Source organism: Taeniopygia guttata, chromosome 1A, assembly GCF_048771995.1.
Source record: "Taeniopygia guttata chromosome 1A, bTaeGut7.mat, whole genome shotgun sequence".
In the NCBI taxonomy this organism is placed as follows: domain Eukaryota; kingdom Metazoa; phylum Chordata; class Aves; order Passeriformes; family Estrildidae; genus Taeniopygia; species Taeniopygia guttata.
The window spans coordinates 56,332,160-56,359,234 of NC_133025.1; the positions used below are offsets into that span (position 1 = coordinate 56,332,160).

The window sequence follows — 27,075 nt, forward strand, 5'->3', positions numbered from 1 at the left end:
GCCTGAAGCTGATGGAAATTCAAACCCTTTCTCAACCTCTGTCACTGCTGCAGTCCCTGCCTCTACGGGTGCCATCTCCCCGTGGCTCCCTGCCAGTTTGTCACATGTATTTGATTCAGTGCTCTTCTTCCTTAATGTACACCCTCCTCTGGAGCCATCTGAGCTGAACTTGTAACATAGATTTTGGCTTATGGGAAAATAATGTAAGTAAATGTTTAAGGAAAAAATGACCTCATCTTCTACATTTAGGATGAATAAATTTAGAGAAAGGTAGGAAGGCCTAATTTCCAAGAAACCCGTTAGCATGCTACTGACAAACTAGCTGGGAGTCAGTTCCTTTTTTAACTCCTCTGTGTGTGAAGGCATCGTTAATGTGGAGAAGCACTTTAATTAGGATGCTGTGATACTCATCATAAATCTCATCCTGTTGTTTCCTACATTTAGCCTTTCTTCTTGCTAGCTCAGGGACTCTGAAGCTTGCATAATGAAATGAGCTTGCTTAGCAAGGTTTTGCTGGTGTGTGGGTAACATCCTGCTGGAGAAAAATCGAAAAATCTTCTCCTCAGTCTGCTGTCTGTTGCTTTGGCCAACAGAAACACTCCTTGCCAAAGCTGGACTCCAGCATGTGATATATCTGCATGACAGATCTTCCTCAGCTTTTCAGTGATGGTGACCTCCCAGGTAAGCTTATAGACACCACCTGGTTATGAATATGTGAACTGATACCCATCTTACATCATCTTCATAGGATTTCCTTTTGTCAAGTTAGGGTAATCATGGTCTGAGATGCTGAAACACAGTAGTGGTAAATTGTAGATTTGTAGGGGTAGATTAACATTTAGTATGGCCACAAAATAAGGCGGGGACTACTTGTCTCCTTATTTATAATTCCAAATGCTAGCCCCAGTAATATTTATGTTCTGCTTTCACCTCTGAGTGCAAGGATTAAGGATGGATGAAGGGGAATGAAAACTAGCTTGTCATGGCTGAGCTCCTTGGATTACTAGCTGTTAACCATTGAGTTGGGTTACAGAGGCTGCCAGGAGCACGCTAATTTGTTGTGAACAGAATGCTCAGAAAGTGATTTATAACTTTGTCTAAATAATACATCTGTTAATTTGTCAGCAAAAGCACCCATAGGGAAATGCACTGGGCTTTGGAACAGCTCAGTAAACCACAGTTTGCTCCCAGCTGGAACTGCAATGGGAAGGACTGGCACTCTTTTCCACCTCAGCAAGCAGACATCCAGGGGGTGATGAGCTCCAGCCTCAGGTCCAGCAGAGGACATATCATATCATCATATCATATCATATGATATCATGGTTGGTAGCATTAATTCGACCAGGAGGGAAAAGCTCCTGGGGGAACATCACAAACGGGTGTGAAAAGCCAGCTGGGCATGACACACATTTCCATCTTTGATCATGAAAATAGAAAGGCAATATTTAAGGCATGTGACAAGTTGGTTACATTGCTGAATTTGTGCAAGGAGAAACTGAGCTCTTTGCCTTGATGGTGATATTTTACTTCAGAGTCTCTCTGTGTTCCTTTGGAGGATCTAAGTGCACACATTGTTCAGCTCTGGCATTCACTTTGCTGGAGCACACTGGCTGTGAGCAGCAGGCACAGGGAGTGGGGCTGACAGTACTGGTGTGTGATGGATTGATGGGCTGTGGCACATGCAGTTATTCATTTGGGGTTTAAAGGGTATCCAGAAATTCCCAGCAAATGTCCAGCAGTCTGCTCCCAGAATACAGCTTCTGGCTAGAAAAAGAGCATCTTTCTAGGGAAGTACAATTTGTTATGGTACCCCTAACACGTAGGTATTTACCCGGCAGAATCTTCAAAACCAGACTTCATCAGCTGAAGCCCACAGCACTTCCCTGCTGTGAACGTGGAAAATGCCGCACCATGGCAACACTTCTCCCCAGTTTGTGTGACTGCCCCATCTCTCTCAGTCCCACTGCTAAACATCTCCATCCTGCTCTCTGCCTTCCTGCAGGATTCCCTCCATCCCTAATATGCAGCAGTGCCCAGGCCAAGTGGCTGCTGTCTTCCCTCAGAACAGCAGGATGGTTTTAGAGAGATCAGATGCTGTGATGCCCATTCATTTCACCTTGGCTTTTCCAAGATGTTCTGGGTGTCAACAGGGCCACATCATCATCCTCCTTCTACTGGAGAGCCCAACAGGGCGGACACACAGTGTCCCCTGCCACTTGGGCCTACTGGAGCTGATAGAGCTCATCTTTGCTGATTGCAACTGATCCCTGCTATGGGATAGCCCAGTGTGGAAAAATCTTTGGACACTTTTCTGTCCTCATTCCTTTGTGAGGACCCAACTGAGCTTTATGTTTGCTAAGTACAAGTCAAGGTAGGACAGCCCCTCTGAGTGCTGTTTATTAAAAACCTGGCAGTAGAAAGCAGCAGAACAAATAGTGTATACATTTTTATCATTAGACTATTACCTTCCAAAACTTCCTGCCAAATTGGCAGGGTAATCTAGGAAAACAGAAGTTGCTGCAACTATGAAAAATAAATGGTTTCATTCGACACATGCTGTACTATACTAGGAGGTCCACAACTGGAAATGGAGTTTGTTCAGTGCCAAGCCATGAATAATTACATAAATAAAAAATGAAGCATGTTTTAAATGTCTTTTATTTTAAAAGAGGGCTTAAAACAGGAACAGTTATCTGAGACATAAAATCTGTGCTTAATAAATAAATTCAATAAACACTTTGTGTTTCTTCAGAGCCAAGCATAAACAAAAAAAGCAATGTAATGTCTGTGAGCATTATGAAAACCAGGGAGGAAACTGAAGGCTTTCAAAATTTGATCCATTCCTCCAGGGAATGATAGGGAGCTACAGGGACTCATGCAGTTATGGTGCTGGTTTTATGACTGATGTTAATGGGAAATGCTGTTGCGCCATAGTCCTGTAAAACTGCAAGATTCCTGCAGCTTCTGTGGAATAAAACAGGCTGCTTCTTGGGCAGTGGCAAGAGTCTTTTTGCATACCTACATAGAGTAGAAGATCAAAGGGAGGGGTTAAAAAAAGTGAGGAAATCCTGACACACTAATGATTCAGTAGCAGTAAGTTTAATTTTTATACTGTGACTGCGACAATTGACCTTGCCCAGACTGGAACCTCAGTATCTTGGTAGGATGAGAAGCTGTTGGGGACTAGAAGTAAAATTGAGTCCTGCTTACATGAGAAAAAGGCAGAGCCAGCTCCAAAGAAAAGCAACCATTCCAAGAGCCTGAGAGGCAGATGAGTAAGATGGAGACCAGCTGTGACAGATGGGCATCTGCTGAAGTGTGGGTTCAAATGAGGATGCATACCATGCTGACAAGGGAGACAATGCTACTCCAATCTTGATGTGATGCACTTTAATATTTCCCATCCATATTTATACATTTTCTCTCTCTTTCCACCTTTCCTTTATCTTCATTTTTCTTCTCCTTTACACCATTTTATTTTTACCTCCACCTTTTTCTTTCTCAGAATATCTGTCCTTTGTCTTTGTCTCTGTCTCCCTCTTTGTGGCTGAAATGATCCCTGCCAGATTGGAAAGTCTCTACTCTTCCCAAGACAGAGAAGAGATCAGAAGCATCAAGGTCATTTTGTGGCGCACCACCACCTGCCAAATGGATGGAGATGATTAAATCCTGATGTTCTGGCTTGCAGCAGATATCCACATCCAGTCCAGTGCAGTTTACTCTCTACAATTAGGCAGAAGCAATCTGAAGCGTTCTGCTTCCCCTGTTCCCTGGCAGGGGTGAGGGGGCCAGGCAGGCGTCACAGAAGACCCTGTGAGTTTGGGTCACCAGTGTGAGACTGGAGCACAACATTGTCCTTCCACTGTCCCATTTTGTCCCAAATAACCTCTGAGCACTCAACAACTTATTTTCCCCTTTCTCAGCATCTTTTTTCAGCTACCCACCTGGCTCCTCCTGAGCAGAGGGAGGGTTGGTGGTTTGGAGCCTGGCTCCTGGCTGGTGACCTCCTTCCCTGTGGCCAGGGAGGAATTTCCAGAGGAGGAGAGGTATGCAGGCTGCTCTCAGGGGAACTGGGGGACTGCCATACCTAACCAGCAAACTGGGCCAGGAAAGGCCTCATATATGCTTTCACCAGAGGAAAGGAATGTTTGTGGAAACTGGGAGTAGTGGAGCTTTTTAAACTTCGCTTCTCTCCTCCTCACAGCCTCAGCTCCAGCCCAGCGCCGAGCCTGTGCTGTAACAAGCACTGTGACAGGGAGAGGAGTGCAGACAGGTTATTGCTGCAGCCTGGAGCACCTCAGGGAGGGGAAAGGGGCTTCACTGGCTGAACCTTGGGCACTGAGTAAGCATGGGAACACCACAGCCTGTGGCGCAGATTTGGGCTGCTTTAATGTCTCTGAATGAGCAAGTATGGGGATATATCATAAAGCTGCCATAGCAACTCCCAAATTAAACAGGATTTGGGTGTAATGAGAGATGGGCACAATAGAGACACACATGATCCCTGCCTTGACTTTATTTTCTTCCAGTTAGAGAGAAAACCTCACAGATGACAGTCCCTTTGGGGTTTTTTTTGTGTTAAATAATAGGTGCCATTTGCAGCCTATTCTCAAATTGCATTCTTTTCCTTTCAGTGATGCTTTGATACATTTCCCCCTCTGCTTCCCAGCATCAGCTCTCTGTACAGAGGACCCTGCATCACAAAACCCTTTTAAATAACAAATACCTGATGTGGGCTGGAAGATTTTTAAAAAGCTAGGAAACAAAATTTCAGATCATGAATTGTGGTCCCGCTCCTGAGAGCAGAAAAACTACTCTTGACTTTGTCATGCTGGTTTGCACATGGAAGTGCTTTTGAAGGTGAAGGGCCAGGTTTGTGCCCTTCAAACCAAGCCAGTCACACAGCTGCCTGTTCTGCTGCAGCCAGCTCCGTGTGCCCAGCTGGCTTCTCTGCATCTTGGATGGACTCAGTTCCCCTCAGCAGAGCCACTGGGCTGCAGGGGACTCACAGAGCCCTGGCACTGCCTGTGGGCAATCACCAGGGTCTCCTCCTGTGGGTCCTGCCCTGCCTTCAACACAGGCACTGCTGCAGAGTTAACTGCTGCCCCACTCAGTTCTTTACCTCAGCAATTCACATCTTGCCTGTCACCAGCCGAATCATCAGAGCCTCTGCAGCCTGATGATGTTCATTAAGGCCTGCTGACTTCCCTTTCAATTAGATTGTACTATTCAGTGCTTCTGACAGGATTCCTTTCTGTGAGAAGTCATTACACTCCTGCTGAATTTGGCATGATCTACCCCAGGAAAACAAGAAAAAGCACTTTATGCTTCAGAAAGAGAATTAAAAAATAAAATAACCACAGCTATTAACAATACAGAGGACTAAACACACCCACAGCCATCCTTAAGAGATCTGGGGCAAGGGATTTAATGACTCTGTGCCTCACAACAAAAAAGGATGTTAATATTTCCTCTCCTTAATTACACTGAAAGTTCTCTGGAGAAGGACAGATTATTTTTATTCTGTATGTTTGCATAATTCCAGGTACCACTGAGGTGTCTGGGCCCAGCAGTTGGGTATAAGGTAACCAGGAGGAGACTCACAGGGTTTTACAGTCTCTGCAAGAGTTGTTTCATTCATCACAGAGCTGCCTCACCTATGGAAGAGAACACAACAGGCACTAAAGCAGTGAGATGGTTATCAGGGGTGAGGTGAAAGAAGCTATTTCCAGGTGAAAGTGGAAGGAGGCACTTAAAGGGCAGGAGGTGCTTCCCAAATGAGCTTGGCTGGGGCAGGAGAACCTTTGTGCAAACTGATCCAGATCCCAGGACAGCTCCATCCCTGGAACTGGGGCAAATAGATGTGACAGTAAAGCATGCAAGAATTCTGAGAAAGATGACCAAAGTGGCAGCAAATGTCGAACTGACTTGCCAGTCCCCAGCACTGGGATGGAACTGGGATACCGGGATGGAACTGGGATCACCAAGAAGTTTCTACAGCTGCCACTTTCAGCAAATAGAGCTCTTTTGGTCGAGGACATACCAAAGAGTAAATAGTTTTACTTAGTGTGTTTTTGTCTTCTTTATTCAGGTTTCCTCAAAATTGTATAGTTCCTGTCTCTTTTCAACTTTTATTGTGTGAGCAGTAAGCTTTAGCCATTTTTTTGGCTGCTTCCTGTGGTGAATACAGTCTCAGAATCACTTAGATCCTTGCTTCTAACAGCATGACTGCTTTTAAAGAGTACAAGATCCATCTGTGATCTAAACTAAAATGTGAAAACTTCCATAATCTATCTTCTCTCTGATCTCATCAGAGTTTAGTGTCTTTGCCCCAGAAAAAATTGGAAACTTTGATTTTTTTTTTTTTTTTAAGCATCCTTTGCATGTCTTTCAGGTTCAGGTATCCACTGTGAATTCTGACTCAGGGATCATCCGCTATGCAGGTTAAATTAATTAAGTCTGGCCCTAAAGGAACATTTGGGGAATCAGGACATGCTAGAAGGGATTTTGATTACAGTCACAGCCCTGCCTTACTGGATATTTATCCTACCACGATTAAAATCCATTCAGAGACTGTGATATTCTGGCTACCTTTGCAACACCAAGCAGGTTTACTAATAACTAATCCCTCTCCAGACTTTCTTTAGGAGATGCCTTCATCTCCTTACAGACAGAGTTGCAATATTTGGTGCAGAAATAATTTGCATCATGGGACTCTAGCCCACAAACAGCCATTCCCAAGAACTGATCAGACTCATGGAACAGGCTCTGGGTAGGTGGAAAAAACCTCTGCAGGAGATAAATCATCTTTTGCAGCTCCAGTGAGGTTGTTGGAATGGGCCTAACAAGCAGGGAAGTTGGGGCAATTGAGGCAGTTTTCTAAGTGATCACATGAGAACCAGAGAAAAGGGAAATATTACATTTTCCTCATAAGAAGTAATGTTCTTTACACAGGCAGGCTCAGACAGATTGGGTGGTGTTCCATTGCATTTGATATCTTCCATTTGCACATTTTAAGAACTGGCTAACAGTCATTATAGAAATTAAAATAAGTTGGATAGATGTTACAATTTAAAAATTTCTGGTAGCTGGTCCAGCTGATGTAAATCTTTTTACACTTGGACCAGATCTCTGGAAACCTTGTCACATATCAAATAACACAGACCATAACCTGGTTTACTGAAGGACCACTGGCTACCTAAATTTGCATGTGTTTGACCATTTTTGTTGCAATTACAGGCTGTGTTCAGGCCACATTCCCTTTGCTCTTGCTCTCCAAGCCAAAAAAGTCACCCAAGAGTTACTGTTGGTGGTAGAATCCCAGAAGCTGCTCAAGCAGGGAGTGCCTGGCTGTAGGGATGCAATATGAGATGCAGCAGGGAAGAGAGGGCAATAAGATGAAAAGGAGTGGGGATAAAGAGCATACTCTAACTTCTGAGACACTCAGTCTTTGCACACACAGCAGAGATCACCAGCAACCAAATGACCACAGAGATTAGAACATATTAAACAGTGCTTCTTTACAAAAGTACTGGCTGGCTTTCTAGCAACAGCCAGTCTCTCTTTCTCTTCTACACAGTCTTCCCTCTCCTGGCATTGGAGAGCTGACAGCCTGTTCAGGCTTAGTCCACAAGCAGAAGTAGCCGGCCAAAGTTCTCAGGCAGCTGTTGCTCCATCAAACCCACAAACTGAGCTCCCACCACTGTAGCAGCCAGAGGCCCTGCAAGGCCTCCCTGGCGGTCACTTGCCTAAGATAAGAAATACTCAGTCATGATGAGTGGACCAAAGATGTGGGTCTCAGATTCAGTCAAAGAGAGAAACGGAGAGTTTCTAGCCAGGCAGAAGCCTGGGAAAGAGCTGGAGAAGAATGTAAATAATTATTTATCTCTCTTGTTGTTCACATTGTTTATAGTTAAGTTCTATCGCTATGTGTCAAGCACTTTGCACCAATGGTGTGGGTTGTTTTCACTTCAGGACCAATGGAGTTGGTCCTCACGAAGCTCTGTATAAAAGAGCAGTGTATTTTGAATAAAGAGGAGTCTTACTCTCACAGCCTTCTGAGTCAGAGTCTCTCCATTCCTGTCCTGCCTCGACAGCAACACCAAAGAGGCCCTTCTTCCACATTCGGACCCTTGTTATATTATCTGAGGTCTCCATAAGACCACAGGTCATATTCACCTCAACCCTTACTATTGGACCATTTCCAAAACCCCTGAGCCCTTTATAAACCCCCATTTCTGCCCAGTTCAGCAGAAGAGCTGTCACTGAAACCCTTCACAGGAGCTGCCAATAAAGGCACATCTGTGGAACCTCCTACAGCCTTCTCCTCTCTCTCCCTGCACCTGCCCGGGGCACTGAGCGAGCAAAGAGCTGAAATCACTGAAGGGCTGAATTCGCCAAAGAGCTGAAATCACTGAAGGGCTGAATTCACCAAAGAGCTGAAATCACTGAAGGGCTGAATTCACCAAAGAGCTGAAATCACTGAAGGCTGAATTCACCAAAGAGCTGATCTCACTTAGAGCTGAGTTGCTTGCTAAGAGTGCCCATGGCTGGGAGCCTGCCTGAGGGACCTGCACAGGTTGTGCCTGAGGGACCTGCACAGGTTGTGCTTGAGGGACCTGCACAGGTTGTGCTTGAGGGACCTGCACAGGTTGTGCTTATCAGCCCAGTGCTGTCCGGGACACCTGCGGCAGCCGGGGAGGATGGACCTTCTGTTCTTTCAAGCAATTCCTTCTGCAGAAAACCTTCAAGGAGAGACGAGCATTCCCCTGGTGCTCTCAAACAGCCATTTCACTTTCACCAGCCACTAGAGACTGGGTAGAAAATAATGCACATGGACCAGATAGATCTGGATAGGACTGCAGTGCTGCTTTTCACGTTTGGAAGGAACAGCACAAAAACTCCCCAAAAGCATGAAACCTCTGTGGTGCTGATAGATCCTTTTGACACTGATGAGTGTAAACCATTCTAAAAATTTTGTGTCTTTTAACATCTCCTCTTCCAGCCTCCACTGAAGGGTGAACTTACTCTTGCAACTGCTCCTGCACTGTCCAAAAGCCACAAGCACAAGAAGCCTGCATCTTCCCCCCCTGTGTAAACACACAGCAAGAATGCTACTGTTTGTGTGTCCCATTTATTAGAATCAGGCAGCCCTTACAGCAAATAAAGTCCATCCAGCTGAGATGTGCTAGTTAGGATTGTCTTAGGGCTTCTCCTCGGGGAACAGACAACTCTTGTAATGCTCATAAGGCTGGCTTCTGCTCTCCAGTGGATTGGTACTTCTCAAAATTTTCTGGAAGCAACCAGCAAGCAGTGACACTGGTTGCCATAGCTGCATGGAAGGGGTTTTTTGGGGTTTTTTTGGTGGGTTTTTTTTTTGGTGTTTTTGTTTTTTTATTGTTTTTGTTGTGGGTTTTTTTGTCTTATTATTTTTGTTGCTAAAACCCAGGATTTGTTCCTTGGTTTCTTCGGAAGAAACATGTCTTAAGATCTGGTATTTTATTTGTGACTTGATGAATTTATATGACCTCAGCTCTGCCATTGCATAGGGAAAAATACTTAGTCAGTAAAGACTTTTAATTACCTTTTTTCGTTCCCCCTTTTCCCTAGACAGGAGGTTCACAGAATCTGAAAGAATACTTCCATGCAGCTAAGCCTACAAAAGGCTCAAGGAAACTTGAGGTGATGACAAGAAAATTATTTCATCATCACTCAGGATATTTTCTTTGTTATTTTAAACACACCCATCCTAAGGACTAAGTTTTGCCTGTGGCTTCTGGACCTGTGTCCACAGCTCAATCAAGGCAGGCTGAGGAGTGTGTGTGAGACTTTTAATGAAAAGGGCTGAGGCAGTTTAAAAAGAAAAAGGAATGAAAAAAGCCCTCTGAAATGCTCTGAAATGACAGAAATGCTTTCTTTTTTTTTTTCTTTTTTTTTCTTTTTTTTTCTTTTTTCCCACACTCATTGATGCTTCCAAACGAAGGAAAGAGGGCATCAGTAGCTCACAGTTACCAGTCAGCACGAGTGTGTTCATCTTCTCCCACATGTGAGTTTTTCTGGAGCCAAAGCTTGAATGATTGGTTACAAGGGTTGGGGATCCCAGGCTGCCCAGTGCTTCCCATGGAAAAATGGTCAAAGCCAGACATTGTTGTATACAACACTGACTGCTCATTTCTACTGCAAACAACAACTGCTGGCAATTAAAACAAGACCTTTGCCCTACTGTTTTGTAAACAATCTGGATGACAAGTCAACATGGAGATGATGCACAGATCTGTCCTTCATTTCTGTCAGACCAGATGCTGATCTGTCTTTCCTTTTTCACTGAAAAACTCAAATCAGGACTCGGATAAGACTTAAATGACTGAGGTTTAACCTAAACAAGACTCGGTTGTCATTGTGGAGGGAGAGCTCTGAGTGTGCAGAAGAATGTGTCATTTCTCAGTACTCAACTTTTATCTTATATTTCTAAGCAATTCAAAAATTAAAACAGTGCTTGGACCCTCTCAAGGAACTGCAAATTTGGTTGGGTTGACACACAGTTCAAGGGAGAGAAGGTTCACTGAAGTTTTTATTGCTGAAGGAGTCGTGCCTCTAAAACACTTTTAGAGCAGAATAGTCCTAGTAGATGTGGAAAAGAAATCTGGTTTCCTACTCAGAAAATGCCAGCACACACTATTTGTGGCAACTGAACTCCTTATCACAACAGGCAATGAATCTTCTCTTCCCTCTGAAGCCTCCAAAACTAAGCACTAGAGCTTCCAGCTTGAAAAAAAAAAGCAACTGCTTTTCCAATAGGCACAGTAGAGTTCTGATGTTTACTTTAAATATTCATGGTGATTAAAATTGAACTTTAATAGTTGCATGAATTCCTTTTAGGGTTGTGATGTTGTTTAATTAAAATAAGTGTGTTGGCAAAAGTGAAGGACATCCTTAAATTGAATAGTGATTATTACATGAAATTGAACTCCTTTTTCTAAATTTTTTTCCATTTCTTAGGCAATGTGACATCATTCTTCCAAAGGGTGGGGCTGTGGTGTTTTTTTTTTTTTTTTTAATTAATTTATACAGATCTAGTTCTGATTTTCTCACATTTTTGTGTCACCCCTGGAACAACAAATTCTTACCTACATAATTGCAGGCTCTTATGACAAATATTGGTGCTATTTCCAGTCTTATACCAGAAGAGAGAAGTAAGGTGCATGCAAGTACAATAAGTCATGCAAAATCAGCCAAGAGTCTGATGAAAAAGTTGTGGAAAGAATCTGCCATGGTGGGTCCCAGGTCAATGCCCTGCCATTGAGCTCCCACTAACAGGGATTTTTGAAAGGAATAATTAAGCATTTTAGGGAAAAATTAAGCAGCCTGAGCTGGATTGTGTAGCTCTTCATTAAATCCCTCAACCATTCCCTCTACTACAAAATCAAAACCAAACCCAATGGTACCAGCTATGATGAGGAAGACTGGAATAGGGAGGGAGGAATTTAAATGCTCTATTTTTTTAGCAGACTCTGGTTCCTTTAAATGTCTGTGAATATCAGAACCAAAGAAATCATTTGGGAAGTGTTTCCCTTCTCCACTTCCAGCAGCTCCTGAACCAGTGCCAAATACCAGAGGAGAGAATAAAACCAAAAAAGGGAATGGATATCATCACTAGCTTTGAAGCAAGCATCTCCTATGCAATCCAATAGTCCTCAAATGTTCCATATGCTGCTGTCACACTTAAAAAAAATTACAAATATGTCATGACTGTGTATTGTCACATTGGCAGCTGCAGCCTGATAACACACCAGGTCACTTTGTGTTACCTGTGCTCCTCTGCCAGGGTAGGGTAGCAGCATTCCCAGGCACCTTGCACAATCTAAGCATTCTTTGCTTTACTATTCCCAGGTATCTTACTGCTAGAGCAGATTATGCCACCTGTGACTGCACAGGCATTCACTTTAAAGTTTCATAAGCTTTTTTTTTTTTTTTTTTTTTTTTTTGTTAATGCAGGAGAAAAATTAGAAAGAAGAAGGGAAAAAGTGCAAGAAAGTAATTCTGGGATATTTAGATATTTTTGTTATAATAGAATACATATATAATTTTACCTTTTTGCACTTATTCATGTATATTTTTTATTGATCTATATATTTTTAGCTGACCTGTTTAACGGAGAAAAAAATCCCAGAGTTCGGAGGGAAAAAAATTATAATTGTATATATCCATCTACAGACATGTATAATGCAACAAAATTTGAGACCAAATCTACAACTCAAATTTTTATCTTAAATAGTTTTCCAGGTTGAAATCTTACCTCTGCTCCATCTGTGGGGCACAGTGGCATAAGCACTGTAATAGAACAGCAGCAGCACCAGAGTCTTCCAAAGCATCCTTCTCTTTAAAATACGTGTGTCTAGCTGTACAGTAGCTTTTCTTTTATTTTCCCAGCTCCTTTCTTTTCAGGAATAAATAATGGCCTTTCCTCTCCCCCTCCCCCTTTGCAGAAGAACCTGCCTGTTCTTCTGAGTAGAGCTGAAGTCAGCGCACAGCTCGTCTCCCAAACCAAGTCTCCTCGGGATCAGGAAACTTACTTTCACAGACAGACTTTGTTTTTATCCACATCTGGAATGACTCATAGTGCATGTGAGTTTGCTGGCAGCTGGGTGAATAAATATCATTACATTTTTGTAGTTGAGTTTCATTTGTTATATGGGCCAGTTGGAATTTATTTTTGTCCAATAAACAGCCACAAGGAACTTCATTAAAAGAGACTCAGGAATTGTAGCTTCTCCTCTGTAACACAGGGGGCTGCACACTAACTAACCCCTGTCCAAGGCCAATCCCTCCTCTGGAATGATGGACAGCCACTCTCAGACACTTCAGTCACGGAGTGGGGCATGTGCTCTGCAAGAACATTTTGCTACTGTGATTTATATAATCACTCCTTTATTAAGAACATATCATGCTGCCTTTAGATTTCAGTTCTAGGCAAGACAAGTCCTGGCCTTTTCCTCCATTTGGCCAGAATGGATAACAGAAAGGTCCAAATCTTTAACTGGCTCTCCTCAATGGAACCATGAGGAACATTAAACAATCCTAAGGACAGTTTACACTAGCCAGGCTGAATGTGGAGGGGTGAAGCTGAGAAAAATAAAAGGCTACGGGTAGACATCTCCTGGCTGATGCTGGTGCCAGGGAACACCACCCTGGAAGAGTCTATCCCAGACTGACTCAGCATGGAGGAAGCTGCAGGTATCTACTGTCCCTGACACAGCTTCAGCAGCAGCATCATGGGGTGCTTTTTGGGAATCACCAAAATAACAGCAAAATAACAGCACCCAAATAACACCAAAATAACAGCAGGCTGATGTGTGTTGGAACAGACTGATGAAAAATAGGAATACAAGGAGTATTTACAAAACCAAGGGATAGAGGATACACCATTAGGTACCTAGAAGTGATGAGTCTAATTCTCTTTTTTTTTTTTTTTTTTTTATGGGGTAGAGTAAGCCAGTAACAAACCTACAGACATCCATGAATTTATACTGGTGTAAAACTGGCACATAAGAAAGGAGACTGCAGCTCAGAAGGTATAAATAGAAGGATTAAGGGAAAGGATCAAGTGCTGGAATGACAGAGGACACTGTGGCTCAGGATTAATGTGCACTGGCAAGAAGGCATGGAGAAAACCTGTTCAACTCCTGTGTTCCTGATGCCAACATCTGGCCTTAGCCTCAGTCCCCTCATTCTTCTCTGTCCCAGCTGAAACACCAACTGTAAAGGAAGGAGGAGGGTCAAATAAGGTTGTCTTGCTCAAGGCAATTCCACTTCTTTTCCTACATGTACAGATTTTCCTATGCTCAGACTGCCCCAGGTTACTCCCACATGAACAGCACATGAATACAAGACAGTATTTCACATGCCAAGGAGATGACAAAAGGTGCAATTCAAGTGGAGGGTGGCTCACCAGCTCTCTCTATATACACTCCTGTTACCATAGCATAGTAGGGGTGGGTCTGAATGCAGGGTTAAATTTAGTCATGGACTCGCTCCTGTGTCTGTCCAGAAATTACAGAGCTGGAGGAAACTGAGTTCTATCTTTCCTAGAGAGGGGGAGAGAGAAAGAGAGAGAATAATTTGTACTTTGTTCAGGTCACTTAGGATAAAATAAGTTGTTTTTAACAGAGGTAGATTCAGTCGTCAGCTTAGCCAATTCTGAGGTGATGTGCATCAAGAACAATGATCTTAATGTCAGCAGGGTCTGTGAACAAGGTGTTTCAAAGTCAGGTAAACAAGGGAGAAGCATTACTTGGGATGCATATTGCAGGCTTGAGAAAAGGAAGAAAATGATGAGAGAACCTAAAATCCTGTGGGGTGACAAAGGAACATCTTTACAGTGTTATTTGGAGAGTGTGGATAGAAACTTCTGAGGTGCTGTATTGTGTAATTTCTTACATTTAAGGTAGTAACAGCTGATAAGAGAGGATTAAGGAGGTCAGACAGGCTGTATCCCTCCCCTAAGCCAGAATCAGAGCCATGTTCTAGAGAGAGCCCTTTGGAGTGGATCTCTCTTCTGGCTGGCAGCAATGGGACACTTCCTGTTTTTTAATTGTAACTGCTTTATAGATGCAGCCTAGAAAGGTTGAGGAGAAGAGTTCTAGGAATTTCCTTGCCTTATATTCCCCCTACTTCCAGCCTCTGGAGCAAGAACCTAGGAGCAACAGAGGAGTTGCATCTGAGAAAGAAGAGATGTGTAGTAAAACAGGTGTACAGATCAAAGGGATATGAGAGTATGAAATGATTACTGAGCTCTCCTTTTTCAGGCCCTGGACATGTTGCTCTGAAGTTACATAATATATTTTCTTAATTGTTATTTATTTCTCCTTAATCTTAGTCTGGCTACAGAATCCTCTCCGGCAGCCTCTTCCTCATCTGAGCTCAAATACAATCTCTAGCCACATTCCACATACCAGTGCAGTCTTCAGGCACCACGGCTGTGAGAGTCTCCCAGCATGTACCACAAGTGTATGGCAAACTTGCCTGTATGACTGTGAATGATGCACTCACATCTGTTTTGTTACAGGAAATTCAGCAGCTGTAAATATAGCAGGTCCACAGAAAATAAAGAATGCTCTCTCTTTAGCACCTCCTCAAGAAGTGTAGATGTCCTTTTCCCCCCTCCTTAAAACTTAAAAATATGTTTCTCTCTTATATGGATATATACACACACACAGAGTCCAACCTCCCTGCTAAAAAGCCCTCCAGAGGAAGCCAGGAAATAAATCTTCCAAGCATGCTCAAGGCACTTCAACTGTATAACTCCTATTCATCTCATGACTATATTTTATTAGATAGTTGCTCAATTTCAGCTCAAGGCAGTTCCTGTCTATGCCGGAGGCTTGAATCACTGCAACTATAATGAATGCTGAAGCAGGGTAGAAATCCTGGTTATTTATAAATATTAACCATGCCTACACTGCTTTGGAAGTATAGAGCCGGGGAGCTTTAGATGAATTCATCCTGAAGGTGCATCCAGGAGAGGGTGCCATGCTGCTGCAGCCAGGAGGAGGCTGAGGGCTGCTGGCTGGTCAGTGTTCAGGTCTTAAATCAGTGTAGTGCTAGACTTGAGTGTCACAGTTATGTTAGGGTGAATATTTATGTTTTGCCAAGTCTCACAAATTAAGGTGTTGGAGCTGCAAGTCCTCCGGTGCTCCCAGTACCTGTGAGACCTCTCAGGCCCAGAAAAGGTGTGACTGCTGCCTCTGGCAGGCTTTTTGAGGTGAAAATGGACATTTATGTAACTCCAGTGACTAGATACTAACTAACAACTTTTCCTTTTGAGTCCTCCATCCTGATGCTGTCAGTGACTGTCAGTCACTGCTATTCCCACACAGTCCTTTTGAAGAACCTGGAAATAGGGCAGGGTGGAAAGAAGTGCACGAGGACCCAACAGGGAAGCTGTCAGCTGGCATTCTGCAGCATAGGAAGGGTGAGAGCAGGGCTTGTAGTGGTACTCCAAAGCTGTCTTTCCTCCCATCACAGATGCTGTCATGGTGGAATAACAACTTCAGCCAGCTGGATACACAGAAATCCTGAATTTCCCAGGAGATGCTCTGGAGTGACCACTGTATCAAGTTGGGGGGTCCCTTTTTAGTAGCTCATGATGTGAAATAAAATAATTAAAAAGTGACTGTAAGGGGAAGCAAAGGCAATGGGTGATCAGGAGCCTGTGGGTCTGCCAAGAAAAATAGTCTCTGTTCCACTGGGGAATAACAGCTCATCATACCAGCTCTGGCTCTGATGAGCTTCTTCCAAATTCAAAGCAGGACTGCAGTCTGCCCTGACACCCCAGTCACTGTGAGTGTCCCTTGAAAATCTTCTGTCAAACAGATAGATTTTTTTTTTTTAGGATGTACCTTGTTTCAATAGGAAAACAGAGTGTGTATGGAAAATTCTTCTGAGCAAGAATCTGCTCTGCAGCCAGAGCCCTGCCCTGTGCCATGGGCACTGCAGGATTTGCCTGCCAGTCTGCCAGCAGTGTGGAACAACGTGTGTGACACACTGCTGTCCTGCCCACCACAGGGATGGAGAAATGGAGACATGCACACAAAGTGACTCACCACTGTATGAACTGATGGTAGAGCTGGGGGCTCTGAGAGCAGATCCATTCCTCTGCCCAAAAGGGACTGCTCTGACACTGCAGCAGCTCACACAGCACCACTGCCATCTACCAAAAACAGAAAGTGGCTTCTGCAAGTGGAAAAGAAAGGGGGATAAAATAGCTGTGCACCAGCTCCTAGGCGAAGAAAAGATCTTTGGAAACTAGACTGCTGCCATTTGAACCCTACAGTCCACAATGACTATAGCTGCCCCATCAGCTGAGCTTGCAGCTTCCTGCAACAACAATCTGGATGTCAGAATCTCACCAAGCCTCAGAGCAGGATGAACAGCCAGGATGAACATTATATCACCACACAGTGACGTGAGGTGGAAGGTGGAAGGGACTTTAGGGCACCTTTCAGTTGTCCTTGTGCCCCAGAGCTCCCTTGTTGCCTTGGTTTAGCTGCTTGAGCTCCCATCCACGGGAGCACTTAGATGCTGAGCTGATACTTTACAGATTTACATTTAAATAACTGAAATTTAAATTCTGCACATGCAGCTTTGCAGATATCTGAATTCCTTGTGTGCCTGAGCTTCCCCTGTGAGGCTTCTTAAATGCTTGTATCACTGTATCTACCTTAAAAAACAGAGCTTCTTACTTCCTAGTTCATATTTCAAACAAAATGTTGAGACTTGTCTTACTACTCACAAAAACATATGACTGCAAAGGCCCCTCTCAAGTCCCATGTTGCACATTTCAGTTTTTTCCACATATTCAGGAAGCAGATGGGGAACATATTTTGCTCTGGGACTTGTGATTGAGAAGTTGTCTGCTTTATAAGGTGTCCTGGCTCAGCCCATTCTCTGCCCAAGGAGATGTGGATATACACTACAAGAAACATCCCTAAGACCTGAATTGCAGGATCTTCTGGGATGGAGCTTTTCAACTCTGCTGCTAAATCTCTTACTATCTGTGGGAGGTAATTAATTATTTATTGTAGCAGAGAGAAGGAAAAGGAGGGTAGTGCTTTTTGCCATGATCACAGCACTCACACGTAAGATGCAGGTTTTACTGCCTAGCCATCTTTTTTATTTGGAAGCAGGATGCATTCCATCAGTATTGCATTACTCTCACCAAGCTCATATAAAAGATGAAAGTTCAAGCTGCCTGAAGTAGAATAGCTATTTGAATCCAGGTTCTTGCTTCTTACTCAAATATGTTAAATATCTAAGAAAAGCTCCCCTGCTTTAGATACAAAAAATATCATGTTTGCAATGAAAACTTGATCAGAGACAACTCCCACTAGCTTTAAGCTCCACAAAGACATAAAATTTACTGCACCACTTTCTTCTTGGCATTTCCTCTTGACTAGCTTAGAGAGTCTCTCTGTTTCAGCCTGGATTATGTGAAACTTTCTCAGAAATCAGGCTTTCTCCCCAGGCACTGTACAGATAGCCCAGATACTGAAAATGGAGCTGAGAATACAGCTAAGAGTGATGCTCACAGTTTCAGCCCAGCAACAGTGAGCCAGAGTCTTCCCTAAACCAAAACTTCATAAAAAATGTTGTGCCAGTAAGGCAGCTTTGGTCAAATGAGTGTTAGACTACACAGAAATTAATGATGCCACCACATGATGCAAGTGCAAGTGCTTTTTTTGTTCAGTCCCTCAAGCATCAGGCAGGGTGCTGCTGCTGACAGCAATCTGCAGTGGAAGGAGCATGGAGACAGGAGAAGGAGTCAGCAGTCAGCAGGATCCAGCACAGACAGCCACTGATGGGAGGCTGATTTCCTTCTCTCGCTGCACCTTACAAAGTGCAGACTGTTAACTTCCCTCGAGGCTGCTTGGGCATTGCTGATGTAAATCACCACAGCTACACCTCCCTGAGAGACTCTCTGAGGATTGATACCAGTGCATGAGCATGCAGACCTCACTGGCTAATGCAGCATGACCCTTTTGGACTGTTTAGCTTTCCAAAGATCCCATCAGTGCTGCTTTGTTGCAGCCTGTTGGCTGCCAGTGTAAGCTCCAGTGGCACGAAGCCAATGGAAACTCCAGGGCCGTGACTTACACTTAAGCAACAGAAAATGCTGGTAGCAGTGCTACTGTAAAACGGGGTCTGAAATGCAGCAGACAAGAAATATCTGCCACAAATCACTGCTAATATTATAAAGGAAGGTCAGCTATGCAGAGCATTTCCTGCTTTTCAGCCTGCAAAGCCAGTAATGACAGCAGTGAACGTTCACAGGGGGAGTTTCATGATTAAATCCTCAGAACTGCAGGGGGAAAAAGTCTCCTCAGTAAATGTTATGAAATGTTAAATCCAAAGCAAAATAAAAACAGAACTTTACAATACAAACTCAGGAAAAACCGGTGCTATCTCAGGAACAGAGTGAAACACCAAATGCTGAACATAAGCTCATTTCCACTCATTATCAAGAATAACCAGACCAGAGCATTCTAGAGATTTTACATTTTAGTTCAGAGTCCATGATTCATTAGCTTATTGAAATTGTGGATAAATTTGTTCTGGGATAAAGAGAGAAGCAAAGACTCTGGCTAATAATTATAAAATTGAGAGATTAGAGACACAAAAAAGATGGATTATGTGGTGATAGTATTAGAGGTGGGGTGCAGTGAAGTAGCATTGCATGAAGGCTCAGACTGGAGTGGGATGAGACTGGATCATGCAAAGAAGATGACAGAAGAGGAGAAGGGTTAGAAGTGGGTGCCAGATGCAGGTGAGGTAATGACATCAGCAAACAGACACAGGAACTGGGCAGTGCTGGGCTCTTGTGTAAAAGCCCTGAGATAAAACCAGAGTTAAAGGGAAGTGCAATTGAAAGTTTGGTTTGTGATCTGAAAACTTTCATCTGCTGCTTCTGCCTTTTATCACACTGATATTCCCACTTGTTTACTCCAGGAAACACTGATGGAGCTCTTCAGGGAAGGGTGGGGGATTAAATACAGGAGAGAGATGAGAGGACAACTCAAACCATTCCCTTGAAGCAGAAGAAGAAGGGTGGTTCAGCTCTTCCCTTCTTCCTGGGCAGCCATGTGAACAAAGCGAGGAGAGACGCAACAGGTGGTTTGCAAAGCAATGCCTGACCCTTCAGATACCAAACACTGCCCTCTGGAAAATGAGCATTCCCTACCACACCAAGCCTTTTTACACTGAGGAATCACAAACCAATTGCATTTTTCCCGCAGAATGAAAATTGACAACTCCTAGTCTCCCAAATAAGCCCCTTAAACCAATTTGCAGTTAGGCAGGATGCAGGAAGTCAAAACATCCTCAAAAAAATGGGAGGTCTGATATGTGTCTGACACCTCAGATCCACTGAGAATGTGCAGATCTTTAGAAAGGCAAGAGTTACTTTTCCTTGCTATCAGTACACTTGGCTGTCACACCCCCAGAGAACCGATTCATCATTTCCTGAAGCAGGAAAGTTTTCAAATAAGAGAACAACTTTGTGGCAAAAGTCTTCAAGAGTAATTCAGGGATACTTCCATTTTTTTCTTTGTGTGATGCAGGTAAACATTTGCTTCAGGTAAAAGGCAAACTTTGACTATAACACTGAATTTTTTCTGCCTTGTTTACCTGTGGGCAGAAAAAGAAGGACAACACTGCCCTTGTTCCTTGTCTGTTTATCTCTTTAGACTCTAAAATCCTTCAGCCACAGCCTGTCTGTGCCACACTGAGCACACAAAGCCTTCACCTCTGTGATGCCCCGGGGTGCTTTAGGCATCTGACCAATCCCCCATACTGTGCCTGCGATTGCAATGAGCCACCAAGATGAAGGGAGAAAGGAGATTTCACTTTATTCAAACAGCTCACACCCTGAAGGATTCCCACCTGACATAACCAACAGTGATATTTAGCACACAGATTTGTTTAGAAGCCTTAGGAGATGAAAAAAGCAACCGGATTCTTCATATTAAAAATCAATACACCTGTTTCAGGTGTAGGGAGGTGTGAGGACATATAAGAGAGACTGCACATCAGCTCACTTCTCCAGGACTTTCTTTGGCTGCATTTAGTGAACAGCAACTAATCATAGTGATAAGAGTTGAGACACAGCTTTACTGACAGCACAGAAAATAACACACAGGTTGGAGAGGAAAAGGAGGTCAGAACCAATTAAATCTCCTAGGCTGCACAGACTCGAGTAAAAATCAATCACCTAAACCCATTAAGTGCTGGATTTTTGTTCAAAACGTATTTTTCAGACTTGTGAACCAGGATTTTTCTTGATAAACAACTATGAAGTGAATAGCATCTTAAAGCCCTGGACTGTATCTTAGGCTTCAGCAGAAGAGTGAGCTCATTGATTTAACAACTCAGGCTTACAGCTAAAATCTGTCCAGGATGCAAGATTTGATCAAGGATAAAGAAGCAAAGGTGAGTGGAAAGCACAGGTAATGCCCTGGCTTTAAAAGAGCTCCCACAACTGCTTTAAATCACTGCAGCTTTCAAGAGACTCTTCCCAGCTGTGATCCCTGGCTCTCTGCTCAGGCTCACAGGGCATCCTCTCACCCTGGGCACACAAGGGGTGGGGCAGAGGGGGCTGCATCCCTCCAGCCATCCCACAGCTCCTGCCTGTGCCTGGGGCACGTCCTCATCCCCAGCAGCTCCACCGCCCAGTGCCACGTTGCATGACAGCATAAAATACTACACTGTGGTGACAAAACTGCCTCAGGGCCTTCAGAGAACTGTTTCTAACAGTGCCAGCTTCCTAAAAAATCCCAGAATAAACCAAAACAAACAGACTGTGGGAGTGAATAACAGGCACAAAACAGAGCTCTTTCTCTTCCAGAAAAATAATGGATGCATACAGCAGGCAATTCCCTTGCTGGAGAGGTCTGAAACCTCTGAAGTTAATGTATATTCCAGCATAATGGGAATTGTAATCATTGGCACCAGGCCCACATTTAGCTCAGTACCAGCCCTAGCACAAGGGAGGCATTCAGAGGCAGCTCACATCCTAGGGCAGGAGAAATGAGCTGCCAATTGTGTCAGATGTTGCCTCAGGAGGGGGAAAATTGAGCTTTTGCTGCTGTTGCCTGCTCCCTTTCTCTGATCCCTCCCAGAATAGACTGCCCCTGCTGTGCTAGCACCCACAAACCACCCAAATTTATAGCACACCCAGGATTATGATCTGACAAGATTTCTTGATCATGTACATCACAGTGCAGGGGTGATAACACAACAAAATATCTCTCTTGGTGCTGAGAAGGGTGTGGGCTGGTTCCTCTCTGATGTGCTCTCACATTCTTCAGCTTGGCACAAAAGCTTGAGGGCAAATGTAATGGAAAATGCAGGAAATTCTCCACTCTGTTTTCCTTGAGGAGCTATAGATGGAGGCATGTGCAACATGTCTGTGAGTGATCATACAGCAGGACAGAGCTCACTGCTGACAGCAGCTCCCTCGGCCTGGGGACAAATTGTCCTTCATGCCTGTGAATCCCAGCAGTACAAAATCTACTGCACCACAGCAGCCTTCCCTCTCTGATGGGTGTCACTCATCAGAGGCTCCTTTCCATCCTGGGCTGTATCAAGTGTCAAGACATCAGGGGAGCACTCTAATTGGCTTGACTTGCACCAAGCCTCCAGTGAACTGAGGATCCACTCAGCACTGAGACCTCCACCCTATCTGTGAGCTGAACAATTTCCTATTGCTAAATTACTTGACTTCAGTGGGATTTGAACCATTACTTTTGTTCCCAACTCTTTCTGTTGTACACAGTAGCAAAAAGTGCCATAGAGGCCAGACTGACCCTGTTTCTTATATGTTCCTTTTTCCCCCTTTTCCTTTTCCTTTTCCTTTTCCTTTTCCTTTTCCTTTTCCTTTTCCTTTTCCTTTTCCTTTTCCTTTTCCTTTTCCTTTTCCTTTTCCTTTTCCTTTTCCTTTTCCTTTTCCTTTTCCTTTTCCTTTTCTCTTTTTACAGAATACAGTAGGCATGTTGCAGAAGAAAGAGAGAAAGCACTATCTCCCTCCTCTAAACAGTAAAATCAGTAAGAATCAGTTAAACCTAGAGGTGTCGGGAAACTGTATGTTTAATAAGTTTCTTCTTGGAAAATGGCAACTAAATGAAACAAAATTTTCTGAGTTGGGGAAAATATGTGTACCATTTCTGGCAGGAAATGTTTCTAAATCCCAGAGGGAATTGCTGGTCCAATTTAAGAGAGCATTCAGTCCTCAGTGAATTAATTAAATCTTTTTGTGTATTGCTACAAAACATGGAAAACTTGGATTCAAATTCTTGTAAGTCACACATGTGAGACAGGAGCCTTACCTGTCACTTGCCTACATGTGGAGAGAATCCTTCAGGCTCCCCCATTGCAAGGACTCAATTTCCTTCAAGGAAATCAGTATTCATGGAGACAGGGATTCCAACTTGTCTCCTTCACATCCCAATCACCCTTTTATAAACCTAATGAACACCTTCCTCACTCTTATTCTTAATGAGTATTTACTTATACAAGGTGAAACCTCTTTAACTAAAGGAGTGAAGTCAAACCTCTCTTTCTCTGAAAAGTGTTGGATTTCTCTCAACATTTTTTGACAATGGAAAATCTTTTGCAGGGCAGGAAACCTGGTTTCCACTCAGCATTAATTATGGCCCTGTAACAGGACATATGATAAACTGAACTAGGTTTAATATACCTCATTAAGTGAGGTTTGGGCACCAAAATTCAAATCAGTATGGCTTGGATTTAGTACTTTTAATTGAGCTTACAAAGCTCAAAAGGATTATGCAAGCTGTTGAAGAAATGAAGTAGTCTTCCCTTGGAGCCAAACTGTGTCCAGGCTGCACAGAAAGCAGTGGTAGATTTTCATCTATAGACACAGGCTTTATGACTCTCCTCGGTGGGAACATGAAAATGCCTAGTGCAAAACAAGATGCCAATCTGGCTGTGTCCCTTTCATACCTCTGTGTTCACATGACTGAGATATCTTATCTTTTAACCAAGCTTCAGAGATTAGGTTTCCTCAAGCAGAATTCCAGTCTCTAATAATGTAGAACTTAAAGAGTTCAACATCAAGGCAGGGTGCATCAGTATCAGTGTTCAGAGTGCTGGAAACACAAAAGCATCAGCAGAATCAGAATGTGATGGGAGCTGGGCAGAACCACACCAGACACATCCCCCTGTTTGTAAAACATCCCCACTCCATGGGAGTACAGCTCTGCAGCACCTCTGGCTTGGCAAGATTGTCTGAGGCAGCTGACACTGAAGAGCTCTCATAGTGGTCAAGAGCATGCAGATAAGGGAGATATGGAATGGGAGTGAATGATAGGGATATCATGATATGGAATGAATCTCCAGAGATAAGCAATAATCCCACTGGGGCAATGCTGCAGGGCTGGCAGTAAAAGGAGGAAAACAGCAAAGCAGAAGTGTTGAAGAGGTAACCTCCTGTCTAATGCATGTGCAATTGTAGCATGGAAGCAAAGGTTTGAGTTGAACTGCGATTGCTCTGAGGATTTAGTCACAACATGACTCTGGAGCTTTATAGCCTCAGGACATTTCCAGCTTGCTGTTTCCACAAAAGCTCATTCACCAAGGTGCTTACTGCCCATGAGTACCCCTCCTCCTGGACACCAGGAGAAGCCTGTGCTTCATGCTGGGGGATGAGGACAGGCTCCCCAGCCAGCACAGCTTCATTCCCTCCTGTGGCCTCATTACAGCTCTGGGACCCTCTTGGCCAATTTGCAGGTCAGGATGGTGCAGCTGGGAACTGCTTGGCCTCACTGGCCTGGAGCTGCTCCTCCAGGTCAGGTCTTGTGCCTTGTGTTAGCAAAGGGGTGCCAGGCTGGTTGGGTACAGAAAACACACGTGGCAAATTTTATCTGAACACAGGTAGGCTCAAGTACAGTGACAAAAACAGTGCTGTTCAGTGTGCTAGCAGGTTGTTAAGGAATCAGAGGAGACCTGAAAAAAGAGTAGGAAAAATTGCTCAGATAACAGTCCCCTTGTGACCACTCCTACGTCCCAGTGATCTCTAAATGTAGATCTATATCATTATTAAGGTCAGTATCAGATAACCTTCTGTGACCTCTGAAATTTCTTGATCATTAAATTCAAACAAAGTGTCCAGATGAATGGAGAGTTTCAAAATTATGTACATTTCACTTCCAACAGGTTCCTCCATTGTCCTCACATGATGCTGGCTGTCAACAGCAGAAATGAGGGAAAGCAAAACAGACCCTGTACTCTTAAGAGCTGGATCTAATGGTTATGCCACATTTGAGTTAAAATAGGAGAATAAGGGAAGGAGACAGATTAGGTGGAAACAGATTCTGCGAAGTATCAAAGAGAGATTAAATGTAAATGCCAATAAATTGGGGAAGCAGGAAAAAAATTTAATATAATCCTTTATGAAATTATAAAAAGAAAATGGCTGATCCCTTCACTTTTCCCTCTCTCTCTCTCTCTCTCTCTCTTTCAGCCACTATCTTTTTTATTATTATTTTGACAGTAAGCCTAATAGAAAACCAACAGCTGAGCTAGGTTGTTAAAACATTGGACAGCAAAGGGAAAAAGATGAAGGCAGCTTTGCAGATTTTACAGGTTACTGCCTCTGTGACAATAACCTCTTTTATTCCCTCCACCCCCTCCCTCTGGGGATGTGCATGGCCTGCTGTGTTTAGCTGGAGAGCAGAAAGACACAGCAGATAACTGGTTTTCAAGCATGTGTCCCAGGGAGATAATAGTGCTGATGTTATTCTAATTTTTCCCAATAAACTAGGGCTTGGTCCTGAAACACTCCCTCGGGCAAGGGGCCCAAACATATTTCAGGAGCCCTATTTTAATCACAGAATATTATTTGCAACAGAGCTTGTTAGGTCTTCACGGATGGCTGAATGGGGCAGAACTTTATGTTTGGTGTTTGCCAGGCAGAAAGGAGATAGGACATTCAGATGGTGGAGCAGAGACTGTGTCTCCCACTGTAACTATGTGACCCATAGCAGCTGCAAATTAGGGAGGATTTCCATTCTCTCCTGCAGCTGTCCTTACCTCTCTCTGCCCCCATGTCCCACAGTCTCCTCTAGCAGTGACCCAGTGTCTTGCTTCCTCCTGGTATCCAGCTCTGGGGCTGAAGGAGTGGCAGGAGCAGAGGCGGGCTGGGAGCCAAGCACTGCGTGCCAAGTTTGTGGCTTTGCAGTTCACCTGTGGTGGTTTACTCTGCCTTCCTCTTTGCCCAAATGCTCTTCTTAGTTTACTTCCAATTATAACAAATGCCATCTCTCTGTGGTTCCCTGTGGCTTGTTAATTAGTCTGCTGAGGAATTACTGAATTCCAGGAGAGCAGAGTATGTGCCAAAACCTTCCCTATGTTGTCTCTCTCCCATGTGGACACCACCAGAGGAGAAGCAGCTGAGCCCTTGGCACAAAACGTAACCCCACCCAAGGCTATGGAAGTAATTAGAAAGACACCCAAAGGCCATTAGTCAGGCTCATAAAGAGCACATATTTTTAAACTTAGTTGTCAGCACTGTGGCAGGGAAGGGAAAAATGAGTTTTATATAGCTTGTGGCTGTGTCAGCGTTGATCTTCTCTGCACAGTTAAAGCAACATCCTATGTGGAGCAGCCTCTGACCTGGATTAGCAGATTTCCACACCTGGAGGTTGTTCCCTGGGATCTGCTTGGGATTCATCTGGCATCTTCTCTCCTTGCTCTGAGGGGACAGACCAACCTACATGAGTGCAGAAGGACATCTCCAGGACTTCAGGCCCTTTCCCAACAGCTCCTGTTCCACTCCCAGCCCCAGAAAAGGCAGAATAATCTTCCTGAATTCAGGTGGGAAAGCTCTGTAGGAGACATGGGTGATGCTGGTGCGTGCTGACACCTGGAGCAGACAAACATGGAATTGTGCACTCCGGAGCCAAGCCGAGCTGGTTGGTGCCTGTAATAAATAAAAAGGTCTTTGTTCATCAAAATGAGCATTGACGAAGATAAGAATTTGAACTGAGTAGGGAATCTCAAGATGCGGGAAAAGAAGGAGGAGAGGGGGAGGGGGCCCTGGTAAACAGCATGTATTCTGTTTAAGAACTGTGCAGGTGCAACTAACATAGTTAACTGTGTACAACACTGTGTAACTAACTATATACAAGTTAACTTTTAGGCCAAGGACAATCTGCAAAGAAGATAAGGAGCCTTCATTCCTATGACCACCAAGGGCAGAGAAAAAAAGACCCCCTAACAACCAATTGCACCGGTGCAGAGTGCATCGGGAGAAAATACATCAACCGGAAAAAAAAGGGGACTAGAAAAACAAAAAGGTCAAAGCAGAAGGTGCGCCATGGCAGAGCAGAGACTCCCTGGCCGCCCAGCACTGTTCTTTTGCTTAATACTGCTTGCTTAATAAATTCTTGTTAATTGATTTATCTATATTTAGCCTCCCCAACTGAATTTGTCCATAACAGTTCCTGCTGTGTCCTGGCACTCCATGGCCTGTCCCAGCTGGTGCCACTGGGATATACGAGAGTG

At 43.9% G+C, this 27,075-nt stretch overlaps 1 protein-coding gene and 1 long non-coding RNA gene across 5 annotated transcripts in view; one reads left to right on the forward strand and one right to left on the reverse strand.

Annotated features, from left to right (window-relative positions):
• The window catches only part of FAM180A (family with sequence similarity 180 member A), a 76,742-nt gene that overhangs the window by 12,816 nt on the left and 36,851 nt on the right, over positions 1-27,075 (reverse strand). For 2 of the 4 annotated variants that reach the window (XM_072923528.1, XM_072923529.1), the window contains one exon: positions 26,207-26,491. In XM_072923528.1, coding sequence (XP_072779629.1) covers positions 26,207-26,303 — 97 coding nt within the window. In that variant the 5' untranslated portion in view covers positions 26,304-26,491. Of the gene's footprint in view, positions 1-12,295; positions 13,308-26,184; positions 26,492-27,075 lie in introns of those variants that run through there. The other 2 variants (XM_072923530.1, XM_030263294.4) reach the window with 2 other exon arrangements.
• On the forward strand, positions 555-26,978 carry LOC140682227 (uncharacterized). Its single transcript, XR_012053589.1, has 3 exons — positions 555-681; positions 20,811-20,982; positions 26,711-26,978. It is a non-coding gene; the product is annotated as an uncharacterized lncRNA (long non-coding RNA).